This window comes from Xenopus laevis, chromosome 2L (assembly GCF_017654675.1).
Source record: "Xenopus laevis strain J_2021 chromosome 2L, Xenopus_laevis_v10.1, whole genome shotgun sequence".
Classification (NCBI taxonomy): Eukaryota; Metazoa; Chordata; class Amphibia; order Anura; family Pipidae; genus Xenopus; species Xenopus laevis.
Genome location: NC_054373.1, coordinates 132,118,986 through 132,131,354, shown reverse-complemented (window position 1 = coordinate 132,131,354; position 12,369 = coordinate 132,118,986). Strand labels below are relative to the sequence as shown.

The 12,369-nt window shown below is 36.7% G+C and overlaps 1 protein-coding gene across 23 annotated transcripts in view; it reads left to right on the top strand.

The window, feature by feature from the left end:
* The window catches only part of lmo7.L (LIM domain 7 protein L homeolog), a 111,554-nt gene extending 101,090 nt beyond the window's left edge, over window positions 1–10,464 (top strand). For 16 of the 23 annotated variants that reach the window (XM_041580789.1, XM_041580796.1, XM_041580794.1 and 13 more), the window contains 9 exons: window positions 14–106; window positions 567–982; window positions 2,978–3,021; window positions 3,743–3,901; window positions 5,092–5,305; window positions 5,663–5,926; window positions 6,376–6,484; window positions 7,812–7,914; window positions 9,754–10,464. In XM_041580789.1, the coding sequence (XP_041436723.1) occupies window positions 14–106; window positions 567–982; window positions 2,978–3,021; window positions 3,743–3,901; window positions 5,092–5,305; window positions 5,663–5,926; window positions 6,376–6,484; window positions 7,812–7,914; window positions 9,754–9,776 (1,425 nt within the window). In that variant the 3' untranslated portion in view covers window positions 9,777–10,464. The remainder of the gene's footprint in view (window positions 1–13; window positions 107–566; window positions 983–2,977; window positions 3,022–3,742; window positions 3,902–5,091; window positions 5,306–5,662; window positions 5,927–6,375; window positions 6,485–7,811; window positions 7,915–9,753) is intronic. The other 7 variants (XM_018244697.2, XM_018244700.2, XM_018244704.2 and 4 more) reach the window with 3 other exon arrangements.
* Window positions 10,465–12,369: the final 1,905 nt, after the last annotated feature.

Genomic DNA, 12,369 nt, shown 5'->3' with positions numbered 1-12,369 from the left:
TTCGCACCACCAGGAAAAGTACAAACGTGAGCAAGAAAAACTGAGACAGGAGTGGGAACGTGCTCAACAGGAAGCAGAAAAGGAGAGATTTCAGCAAATTCAGCAAGTTAGTTATACTCTTTGCAACATTATTTGCACCCAGCTTATTAACCATTTTTTTGGCTTGCCTGCTCATTCTATGCTCTTAGCTTAGGAAGACTTGTTTAGTTTAGTCATTGGCCAATTTAGATTCCAAGTAATATATCAAACAAGAGAAAGCATACATAAATATATCTTAAAGGCCAGCAGTGATTTGAATTTTTCTGTAGAACATACTATTTCCAAATTACTGGTGTAATGTAGTTTCTTTAAAGGGATACATCCATGTTCACTTTTCCATACAAAAAGTTTTTCCAACACTCATCAGGCATTGTATACCAAAATCCAACAATTTATTTAGTTGTGAGTGTTTTAAATTTTGCTCTATGGAATCCTAGCACCCTGGGAGTTGTGCAGTTGCTATTTAAAACCCATAATAGAGAACTTAGATAAAATAAGGTATGTGTTTCTTTTATTTTTTAATACAGGAACAGACCCACTCTAGCATGTCCAGAACATCACCGTCATCATACTGGAAAACATTTGGCTCTGAGGTATCTGATGATATGCAGAGCAGTGAAGAGGACGACAGACAGAAAGAACGACGATCAGAGGAGGAACTAGAAAGTGAGAGACAATGGAAAAGAGCAGAAGAAGAAAGGTTGAAATATTTGGAAGCTCAACATCATCAAGAGGTAGAGGAACAAAGACAACGTCAGTTGGAAGAAGAAAATCTGCGTCACCAGGCAGAGGAGGAAAACCGGCGTCGTCAGACAGAGGAAAATGAAAGAAAACGTCAAGAGGAGGAAAGAAAGAAAAAGGAAGAAGAAATACATCTTCAAAGAGCTGTGGAAGAAGAAAGACTGCGTAAAAAATTCCAGGAAGAAGAGGAGCAGAGACAAAGGTCAGAGAAAGATACTAGGTAGTCCATGGACATCATGTCCTCAATAAATATTGTAAGGGTTTAGGTAGCTGGGATCAGTTTCCTGGGGATAGCACAGCCCATGGTACAAGCACAACTCTTGAGAGTATAGTCTCTTTTTGGCAGTTTATTATCACATGCAGCAGAATAATCAAAACAAACAATTCAAAATAAAATCCTTGCCACTTAATGGGCTTCTAACTAATACAGGTCTGTTCTCCTAACTAACCAGGAGTAGGCCTACTGCCTGTCTCCTCAAACCAAATGAAAAGGAAATACAAACAAAGTTCCAACCTTGTAGAGATTCCAAAATCTCTCTGTGCTCCCACAGACCGCTTCCCTGTGTCTTTCTTTCTCAGACTGCAGCTCTCCCACTCTGGCTTGAGGTGCCTTTTTAATTATTCACCTGAGATGAATAACACAAAAACCCGGGCTGGATTAACAGTCCCGGAACCACCTGGGGCATAAATAAGCTCCGTCCTGGACTTTCCCAGGTATCCTAGTGGTGATCTTACCACAATATGTACAGTTGTGGGATCCATTATCCAGAAACCCGCTATCCAGAATACTCTGAATTACTGAAAGGCTGCCTCCCATAGACTCCATTTTATCCAAATAATTAAAATTTTTAAAATGATTTCCTTTTTCTCTGTAATAAAACAGTACCTTGTACGTGATCCTAACTAAGATATAAGCAATCCTCACTGAAAGCTAAGCCATCCTATTGGGTTTTTTAAACATTTCATGATTTGGTGGTAGACTTCTGGTAAATAATGTTACTTGAAATTACTGAACCTGACTGTTCTGCCAACCCGACTGTCCCTTCTCAACAAGTCAGTTAGAGTTTCTAATGCTGCTGAACTCAAATGTGGCAGCACCCTCAGAGAGGAACATGGGGGATCAGATGGGTTATGTAAAAGCATCTGTAAATACTTTTATGGCAAAATTATAGATAGCATACCTATCTCTTTAAGGTATGAAGAGCCAAATTACAGAAAGATCTCTAACCCGAAAACCCTAGGTCCCGAGCGTTCTGGGTAACAGGTCCCATACCTGTACTGAGTTTTATAAAAAGTCAAAAATGTAGTGCAAATTGGCGGTTTTATATAGTGCTACCCAATCCTATGATTAATCTATTAATCTTTGCCAAAAGAAAGATTTAAATGATGCATCATGGGCAAGGGTGGCATGTTAGTTTTTTTTCTCTTTCAAATATGATTTTTTGGCACCGAGTATTGTCTCGGGCAGAGCAGAACTTACGCCCCCAAGATACTGTAATATGTTGTTCTGGTTTCCATAAGTGGTTAGTGTAATGTTTGTTTCTCAAACAAAATAAAAATCAGTGATTAACATTAAAATGTCTTCAATTACTCTTACTCTTTCTTCTGTCTGATTTATTGGTAGGAAAATGTTAGTAAAAATAAAATAATACAAAAATGGGGAATATTACAGCTTGTTGCCATTTATGAGGACCACTATAGACTATAATATTTAACCAGCCACTACAATATTTTGCAAGTGGTATGCATATATGTACATTTGATTTGGTTGTTTATGTAACTAAATTCTCTGTGAGCAGTTATGGATTCAGGGCATCCCTAGCAAAAAAACGAACTATCTTCACATATATTTAACATCTGGGAAAGCACTGATTTCAGATGTGTTATATTAGGTCAGTGTTTTGATTTCCAACATGATAGTACAAGGGGGCTTTTAAGATAACTTGGAATTGGGCTGTGCTGAATCCACTGTGTCCCTTCACAAGAAAGGGTTGACCAGGTATGGAGAGCAGTGTCATCAGTCATCTGACTATAGAAACTTCCTGCATAGATAGGATTGACACATTTTATGTATGGATTAACATAGTTTTTTTTAATACTATGGCATTTGTTCTTGCTGCAAATATTATATTTCAGGTTATTAATTTTCTCTCTGATTTATGAGGAGGATGCTGATATAATTTTTTTTTTTATTTAGGAATAATGTTTTAAAATCAAATGATTCTCGTACCCCAGACGATGGTAAGCATTCTACTCCTCTCTTATTTCACCATTTGATTCATATTTTTTTTGATAATAAGATCATGTTTTCCCCTACAGGACTTTCCCATTCATTTTTATTACACCCTATAAAAATATACAGAGCAGCAAATATTTTTATGTCTGAAGCAGAACACATATCAATTTTATGATGTCCCGTACAAGTGATATTTGAAGCACAGTGAATTTCCCACTGCTATTGCCCACTGGTACCCAAACAATTTATTATTAAGGTGCTAATTTACCATTATAACTGGATTGTTTGTTCAATTTTGTGCAGAGCTTCTGAGAAAACTATTATGCACAAGCCATAAAGTGCTAAAGCTTCCCAAGCAGAACATTTTCAGTGAATCATTTTCACATCATTCATATTTGGCTTTGTAGGTACCAAATAAAGTTACTGATATCTTGGTTACTGAACGTATTGCATCCTGGCTCTGGTATTGGAGCATTAACTATACTGTATGTAGGCATTGGATTTTTTTCACATGACCAGTGGCATATCTACTGACAGGTGGCGTTATCAACTGCTGTGTAAGTAAATGAAGATTCTTATACACCAGTGCATTTGATGTACATAAAAAAATTGCCCAAAGTGAGAGCAGTCTTACTATTCTTTTTATAATGAAGCTATTTTACATATGAGAAAAAAAATTCACATGGTTGCCTCCCAAATCAATAATGAACTCAAAACATTAAATAGGAATATCTGGGAGGCCACGATATGGCTTAGCCCATTGGCTGATTGAAGATGAGCAAAAAAGAAAAAACATGAAGCTATCTCAAAGCAGTGTGCCATCAGAATTGGAGACCAAGCGAAAGCAAATATTTAATCAGATGAAATATCCTGAGCTGTACAGAGGTGGGAGAAAGTCTCTTAATGTCCCCAAATTACACAGAAATCATTAAAGAGAAAAGTGAAATCTGACCAATCTTGTGGTCAAACTGTGTCGCCTTGCATTGATTTTTGCACCCCTTGATCACTTTAATCCGCAAATAAAAATGCGTACACTGTTAGTGCTGCATTTTTATTAATTTCCAGCTTTGACACATTTGTAAAATTAGTCTCGAGAGTAATTTCCCTCTATCTTTCTGCTGATCAGCTTGTCGTGATGCGCTGACAAGATTTCTGCTGCTAAACTGTTCAAATCATTTTTAACCTTTTCTATTGTAGCTTGCAGGCAGACCTAGCCAGACACATTTGGTTTGAAGACATATTCTGCTGAGTTAATATTTCCAGCAAAACTTGATGGAATTGGATAGTGAACATTTAAAAGTTCTTGGCTCGTGTTATATTTCCCCCTAAAACTCTTCTAAATTTTAATAAATGAACAAATCCAGCTGATATTGGTACAAATAACTCTGCAAGCTCTTTTGCTGGCCATTCACTTACGAAAAAAATCAAGCATTGTACAATTTTTTGGTACAAATATGGTGGCTTGCTGATCCCGATGTTCTATGGATATCTGTTGGTTTGGAAATTGGGCTAGTTTGAAAATGTTATCAGCCAATGCACCATGTCGGCCAGTGCAGGTACAATAGCAGATGAGGAAGTAAAGAGGATTTGTTGCTTCTTTTCACTTCCTGCTGATCCTTCAGGTAGTGTACCCATACAGTTGGAACAATAGAGAGGTATCCTTACTGTGTATGGCCCCTCATGCTATCTGTCAGTGTGAATCAAATAGTGCAGGAAGTCGCAAGATATTTGGCTACCTTTAGGATTATGTGGCCACAACTACAACTCTTACACCCAACAGAAGCAGTTAAGAGAACCTTTGAGTGAGAATTTAACATAAAACATGCACATGAGTTGGCATAGCAGAAGTCACACTATACAGTTTTCTGAATAACAAGAATACTGGGTTTTGGTCAGGTCATGAGGTAACCGCTCTACTAAAATTTATGAATTAGTGAATTTGCATGCACATTGACCAGAAATCTTTCTTTGCATCGATCATCTTTTGCTCCCAATTAATTGTTTTTCTTATTAAACTATAAGTCTGTTTTAGCTTTGAACAAGGCAGGTGTTAAAAGGTATATTTTGTATTATAGGAGATCACACTGATTCGGGCACTAATGAGAGCACAGGAAATCCGCAGCTGAGACCATACAAGGAACAAGGGCATGGTTCAGCAGAAGTGGACAGGCAGCGGATCATTCAGGAAATGAGAAAAAGGGCATCGCTCCATAATGACAACAGCTGGATTAGGCAACGCAGTTCTAGTATGACAAAGGATACATCATCCCTTCCTAACTATATGAGAAGGTAGACCATGATTTTAACTTAACAGAACAAAAAAACTGTTTGTTGTGCATTATGTCTTTTATCAACCTAAAATATGCTATGATAATGTAGTATTAAATGTTCCTCGCAGATGCCATTGAAATCCACAGTAGAAAAATATGCCCTTTTTGTGAGAAATGTTTGTTTGCATTTATCTTTAGACCATAAAATAGTGTGTGTGCCTGGCTTTCTTTAGATCTCTTAATAATTGAGCCATCTCGCCACAAACTAATAGATTACTCAACTCTACTTCTGTTTGTCTATACTCAAAATCTGTTCTAGCAATGCACAATTCATATACAATATAAAAATGCAATATCATTTTATCTCTCATTCCAGAGGGGAATCATTAGATAATCTTGACTCCACCTCAGGTTTGCAAAGAGTGTCTCCTTGGACAAATCAGTCCTCATCTTATAACTCATTGTCATCCAGTCAAGACTTCAGTCGACCATCTCAGGTTGTTTCCACATCTAATCGTACTTTCTCGCGCAACTCATCCAATAGTTTGCCACAGTCTTCTGCTGGCTCCCTTTCCCAAACTTCCTCTACTCTGCCTCAGACACAGCCATCATCCCAAATATCCAACCAGCAACGCAATAAGTAAGTAAATCCACTTGTAGTCCTCTAGTAACTTGATTGTAACGGTGTTTACTGATATTCACTGCTTGTGTACGCAAGATTCTATATGCAGGTCCCTGGAACTCAGAAGAATATGCAGAGATTGCTTACTGAACAAAAAATTCAGTTTCATGTTGGAAAGTGGGAAAAGCCCAAAAAAGTGCACCATGCATTAACATGTTTGCTTTTTAATTCAATTTGCAGTTTATAAACCCAAGTTTAAAAAAAGTGCAGTTCAGTTTCATATTGGTACAATGAGCAGCAAACTATCTCACCAAAGTCTCAGATGATATCTCATATTTCCCCCCCCATCCACTTGATGGGTGATCACAAGGATTGATGGGTTTTATTAATCCTTTGCTGACACATTGAGCCTTTCTTTGAAGTCTGAGACCTGGAATGCGGCAGTCATGTTTCCATTCTATATCTAGGTCAGTGAGTGGGAAGAAATTGTGCTCTTACTGTAATAACAGTCTGGGCAAAGGAGCAGCCATGATCATCGAATCTCTTGGTCTTTGTTTTCATTTGCAGTGTTTTAAGGTGAGGCGTGTACATAAATCCGCAGAATACTTAATGTTCGGCGCTGGTTGTGGGTCGCAATACTAATCTCTCATGCTTCAGACATGCTTCCATGAAACAAGCCTAGTGTATGTTTTTACTGTGTTCATTCTACAATAATAAAATAATTTTGCCCTAACCATATAACAATTAGTTATAATTTCCTTTTTATATTTGTGCAACCTTAAAATGTATGTGTTTCCCTCCTCCAGTTAAATGACTGCATGCTTTTAGAAAATTCCCTTTCTGCTTGTTAATGCTGTATAGTGTCTTGAGCTGCCAAGTGTAGGCATCCATCTGGAAGGCTCATATCTTAAGGGACTTGCCAGTGGTTAGAAGTTAAAAATTCATTTATGGCTCACAAATGATGAGAACTTTTTTAGTTCAATAGCAATATACTTAGTGATAAGTGCCAACATTTTTGGCAGTACTATAAAGTTCTGTATAATAAGACAAATATGCCTTATATTGACTGTTAAGTAGTGGTAGAAAAGGGACTGGTCACTTGAGTTGTGATCCAACGCTGCATTTAATAATACAATAGTGAAACATTTATCAGTAGGTAAGTGTGAAATATCTTTTCCCTAATAGTGTATGCTTCCCATAGCTTGAAGCTGATAATGTTTATGTGAATATGTATATGGGGCAAAACAAGTTGAAAAAATGCTACCTATGTAAAAAAAAACAAAAAAAATTTACATACTAAAGAGGCAGATTAATTAGTAGTTTGAATGGTTTATAAAGGTTATTGTGCAGTAAAAAGTATTGTTAAGAAAGTGGGGTTGTCTTTAATAAAGACTCCTAATGTTCCTACTGTGCAGCCATCATGTTGAGACAGTAGTAATGTTTGAGGTCTCTATCAATAGATGTTGTAATAATACATTACAATTTTCACTCCTGCTTATCAGTCTAGGTTGGATCCTATTTGGATCTCATACATGGATTTGTCTGTCTTCCACTGTACACTTGGTGGCAAATAATTCTCTTTATTGTGCATTGTCTGCAGGTGCTGGCTTTTACTAACTCATTAATCACATTTGCTTATTCATTTGTATAAATTAATGGCATAATCTGCTCAGTCTGGCTGCGCTACCTTTCCTAAGTCTCTGCAGTTGATTGGCTTTAGCAATTTTGATTCATTCTAGGCTTTGTAATTGGCATGCCTGACCTGTTGCTACTCATCTGCTGTTGTGCTACAACTCACAGCACCCTGTGATAAGTGACTGGGGGCAGTTGTAGATCAGCAGGGTCATCGTTGTTTCCTGATCTAAATGATGTGCTACAGTAATCTTCTGGTGTTTCTATACAGTGCGTTGCATGTGAGACCGACCTCGGAGGCTCCACATCTGGAGCTGAAGTCCGAATCCGTAACGGCGAGCTGTACTGCAAAAGCTGCTACATCAGATTCAAAAGTAAGAATTACTTATCTTCTTTTTTTCAACTCACCCAGACGTAAAAAGAAGGTCATTGCAAATGAAACATGAAACCCAAATTCTTTATTTATTTATTTTTAAACTTCCATACCTTTTATAAAAGGGTATCATATATTGCCTGCCCCTCCTCTATGCTTCAGGCATAGAGGCAGGGCAGTCACTTACTTTCTCTTTCCATTCAGTACTTCCTAGATGTCACTGCCCTCCTTACATTCCCCTTCCCTCCTCACACTTTATAATTGTGCAGGGTACCATGCATGGGCATTAGGTCCCCTATTCTGGCGCATACACAAGATTTTGGGGTGATACACAACTTGCCTTGTCCACAAAATGGCACCTGCCTGCTTACTATGATTCCAAGACTGAAGGAAACAAAATTTAAATAGCAAATATAGTGTAATTTCTTGGGGGGACAGGTCCCCTTTAAAGTGCACTGTGGCCCAACTCTCTGGGTTTGCAGTTTATCAACTCCTGACATGTACACGTACCTCTGTGTATCACTGGGAAAGGAAATACATAATACAATATGGGATGCTTATGCACCCCGTCACAAATCTGGTATATAACTATGAAAGCTGATAGAGCACAAAAGGTTTTGTTATTAGCATGGTAAAACAGATTTGCATTCCCAAGCAGGTCTGCTTCCTCTATAACCACTGAAAATTTGTGCAGCTCCAGCAAACGATCCTTGGTTGCATGTGAGCAGGCCAGGTAGGTTGCTTAGGGGCAGGGGCCAGCGACTTGTTGCAACACCACTGGGGAGCTTGTGTACTAAACTCTAGTTAGTAGACTGTATTTAAAAAAACAACAACATATTTTTGCAGCACTGGGTTTGTTTTCCTGTGATCCTCATGCTGCTATATTGGTCTGGCGTCTTAGACATCTCCTGCATTCATAGTACAGAACTGTCCTCTTCTTTACTGCACATGAACCCACCTTTAATAGGTACAGGGGATCCCTGGCATACTGAAACAACATGGCCGACATGTAAGAAAACATACCCCTGGCCTTTTCATTAAAGGAGAGGACTGCAATCTGGAGTAGGAAGTGACTGCTAATGGAAATATTAAAATATCAATGTGTATTTATTTTATGTATTTCCCCAGGCTTCTCTGAAAGTATAATTGGCTCTTTGTGGCAGGGCTGTAATTGCAGATTCTATTAATGCCTTTAAGAGTGGCTTGGAGGAAGTTTTTGAAAAGCATAATATCATAGTGCTATTGTGATACTAAAATCTACAATTGGTATAGATATCATTATATAATACACAAAAGCCAGGAATATCTTATAAATTATATCCTTATAAACGGTGAGTAGTGATGCAATTTCTGTCACATGACTCACTGAAACTTGTGTATTATAATAAATAAAGTACATCCTGTTCCTCGGCCTTCGACCTTGTGTTTTTATATGGTCATGAAACTCCTCGGTAACTTATAATATCCTTATAATTTACAAGAGGGGGTACTTTATTCACTATATATAATTTATGTGAGTGTATAGATATGTTGGTATGATTGTATGTATGTATGTATGTGCACTGGGGATCATTTGGAGGGGTTGAACTTCATAGTCTTTTTTTCAACTTAACTGTTCAAATCCTGCTTGTTTGCTGCAGTGGGTAACTAGAAATGGAGAAAACGTTTCCCCTGTTATTATATTGGCTCCATTGGCTTAATGATGAGGAACTGCTGCTTCCATCTTTGTTTTTCTATAGATTGCTTTGATTTCTTTCTTTCCTTCCATGTTTTTTCTCCATTCACCATAGTATACAGTGACATTGATTGTATTCACAGTCAAGCTTTCTGTGTTTTTCAGTGGGGCAGCCAACCTCCATGTGAAGGTAATGTCAGCCCGGAGCCTCTTGAAGAAGTAGCAGAAGAGGAAAGTTCTGATGAGGATATGAATGTGTAGCTGCAAAGTGGAATTGCTGTTTAATTCTCTATGGTTGACGTTGTAGGACTTAGCAATCTTGTATTTTTGTATTGCCTCTTGCATTGGACCTTTCCCTATGAGATATTTATGAAATGGTAATCAAATCTAAGATATTATATTTTCAGTGTTCTGAATGCAGTATGTAAAGATAAAGTCTCTATTTGTATTTTCTAAATATTTTTGAATCTTTCTGCTTTTCCACATTTTTTGGGCATCTGAAGAGATTTTGTGGGAAAAATAAAGCAAATATTTAAGAAACAATGTTGCAAAATAATGACAGAAGTTACTGTTGCCGTCTATAGAACAAAGTGAAATCAAATGCACTCAGTCTTTAATGTTTTTTTTTTTTTTACTTATCTCCAGACATATTTATGTACGCTTAGCATTATATAAGTACAGTATACCTGCTTCAGGGTGAAGGTTGGACATACTCTTCACTTTTACAGTATTGTATTCTCTTTGCAGAAATCTACAACTGACTGCTGTTCCACAAATGATTACTGACAATAAATGCTTCTTTTCCTAAAGTTATTCTTTCAGAAAATATTTAGGTTTTTTTTTTGTAAATAAAAATTTATTTTGACTGCATTTAAATCAAACTGTTTATGTTGGTCTTGTTTGCTTGCATGTTTGCACAATGGAATGTAATAATAACCCAGACAAAAATAAACGTCAAAAACGAAAGAAAAGAAATACTGCGACAAATTTGTCCCAGTATAATGATAAAGCTACAGTTGTTCAAAGGGATTCTTTACCTTTCAGTGTGTTATAGAATGGCTAATTCTAAGCAACTTTTCACCAGACCTTCACTTTTTCTTTTTTATAGTTTTTTTTAATTACTTGCCTTCTTCTCTTTCTTGCTTTCGAATTGGGGTCACTGACCCCATCAAAAAAAAAACAAATGCTCTGTAAGAGTACACATTTAGGGGTTATTTATTAAAGGTCGAGTGTATTTTTCAGTCAAAACTTAAATTTTTGGATTAAAAAAAAACAACTCAATTTTATTTTAGATTTATTATAGCTGGAAGTAGCTCAAATCTGAAAATACACCAGCTAAAACCTGTCAATATCATGTAGGAGTCAATGGCAGAGGTCCCTTGAACCATTTGAAGATGTTAATAGCCTTCATGATGTTTGGGGTTTTCGGTGGGTTTCATTTAAAAACTCAATTCAAGTGATTTGTATTTTTTCCACGTATACCTTGATTAATTTGAGTTTTCGGGTTGTTAACCCCAAATTCACTGATTCAGGTTTTTCCCATTCGAATTTTTACTTGAATTAGAAAATTATTCTTATTGCTACTATTTTGTATTATTCAACTTTCTATTCAGGCCATCTCTTGTTTATACTCCAGTCTCTTATTCAAATCAGTGCATGGTTGCTAGGGCAATTTGAACCCTAGCTACCAGATGCTGAAATTGTAAACTGCAGAGCTGCTGAATAAAAAGCTAAATAACTCAAAAAGCACAAATAATAAAAAATTAAAACCAATTACAAATAGTCTCAGAATAACCCTCTACGTCATACTAAAGGTGAATAGAAAGGTGAAAAAACCCCTTCTAGCCTGGGCAACATTTCAGCAGCTGATTCTTGTGGTGAGCTACATGTGTAATGGCAATTTATTTGCTCTGATGACAAAACACAGCAGTTTCATGGGCCATTTCTCATAATAATTGCTGTGAATCCCTGAAAGCATAGAACACACACACAATTGACTAAAACCAGTTTTTGTGCCCAGTGCCTTGTAAAAATATTCAGACCCTTGAACGCTTGTTTGCTTTTTTCATTTTATTGTGTTCAAATCTTACATACAGAGAAAATATCATCGTGATTTTGAAAAAAAAAGTTTTTAGTATCCAATGCCCAATTAAGAGCCACTGCCAACTCCATTTTCTATGCACGTTTTTCATAGCAAATGTGTGTAATCCCTTAAGTATCTAAACGCTGATATACATATATTTTTTTTTTTTAAATATAAAAAAAAATACATCGGATTCTGAAACCATTTCGTCACAGAGTGAGCAATTTGTCCATAAAAATCTTTGGTGAAGATCAGTACAAATTATTTTCAAAGCAAAACACCAGAATAAGCATATATTATACTGCAAGGCCAAAAAGTATAGTGAATGTATCACCCAGTGAATTTAGATACCAACATCCGGCTGGGACATTTAATTTTCTCCTTTATAAAGAAAAATAATTTACAAGAATGGTTGCCCTCTGTGACTCCGGATACAAAACATGACTTATGTATTGCTTGGTTGTTGTCATCTGATATATGCAAAAAAGATCAGCACTTCTAAGGTCTTAAAAATGAACAAAGATTTATTAAATAAAATGGTAACAGATTGACGTTTTCGGCTGACTCCTCAGCCTTTCTCAAAGTGCCAAAATCAACTCTCTTTTAACCAAGCACTGGTGGGAAAATCAAGAGCTCCAATGTTCAACTAATTATACTTTAATGGGGCAGATTTATCAAGTATTTATCGAATTAAAAAA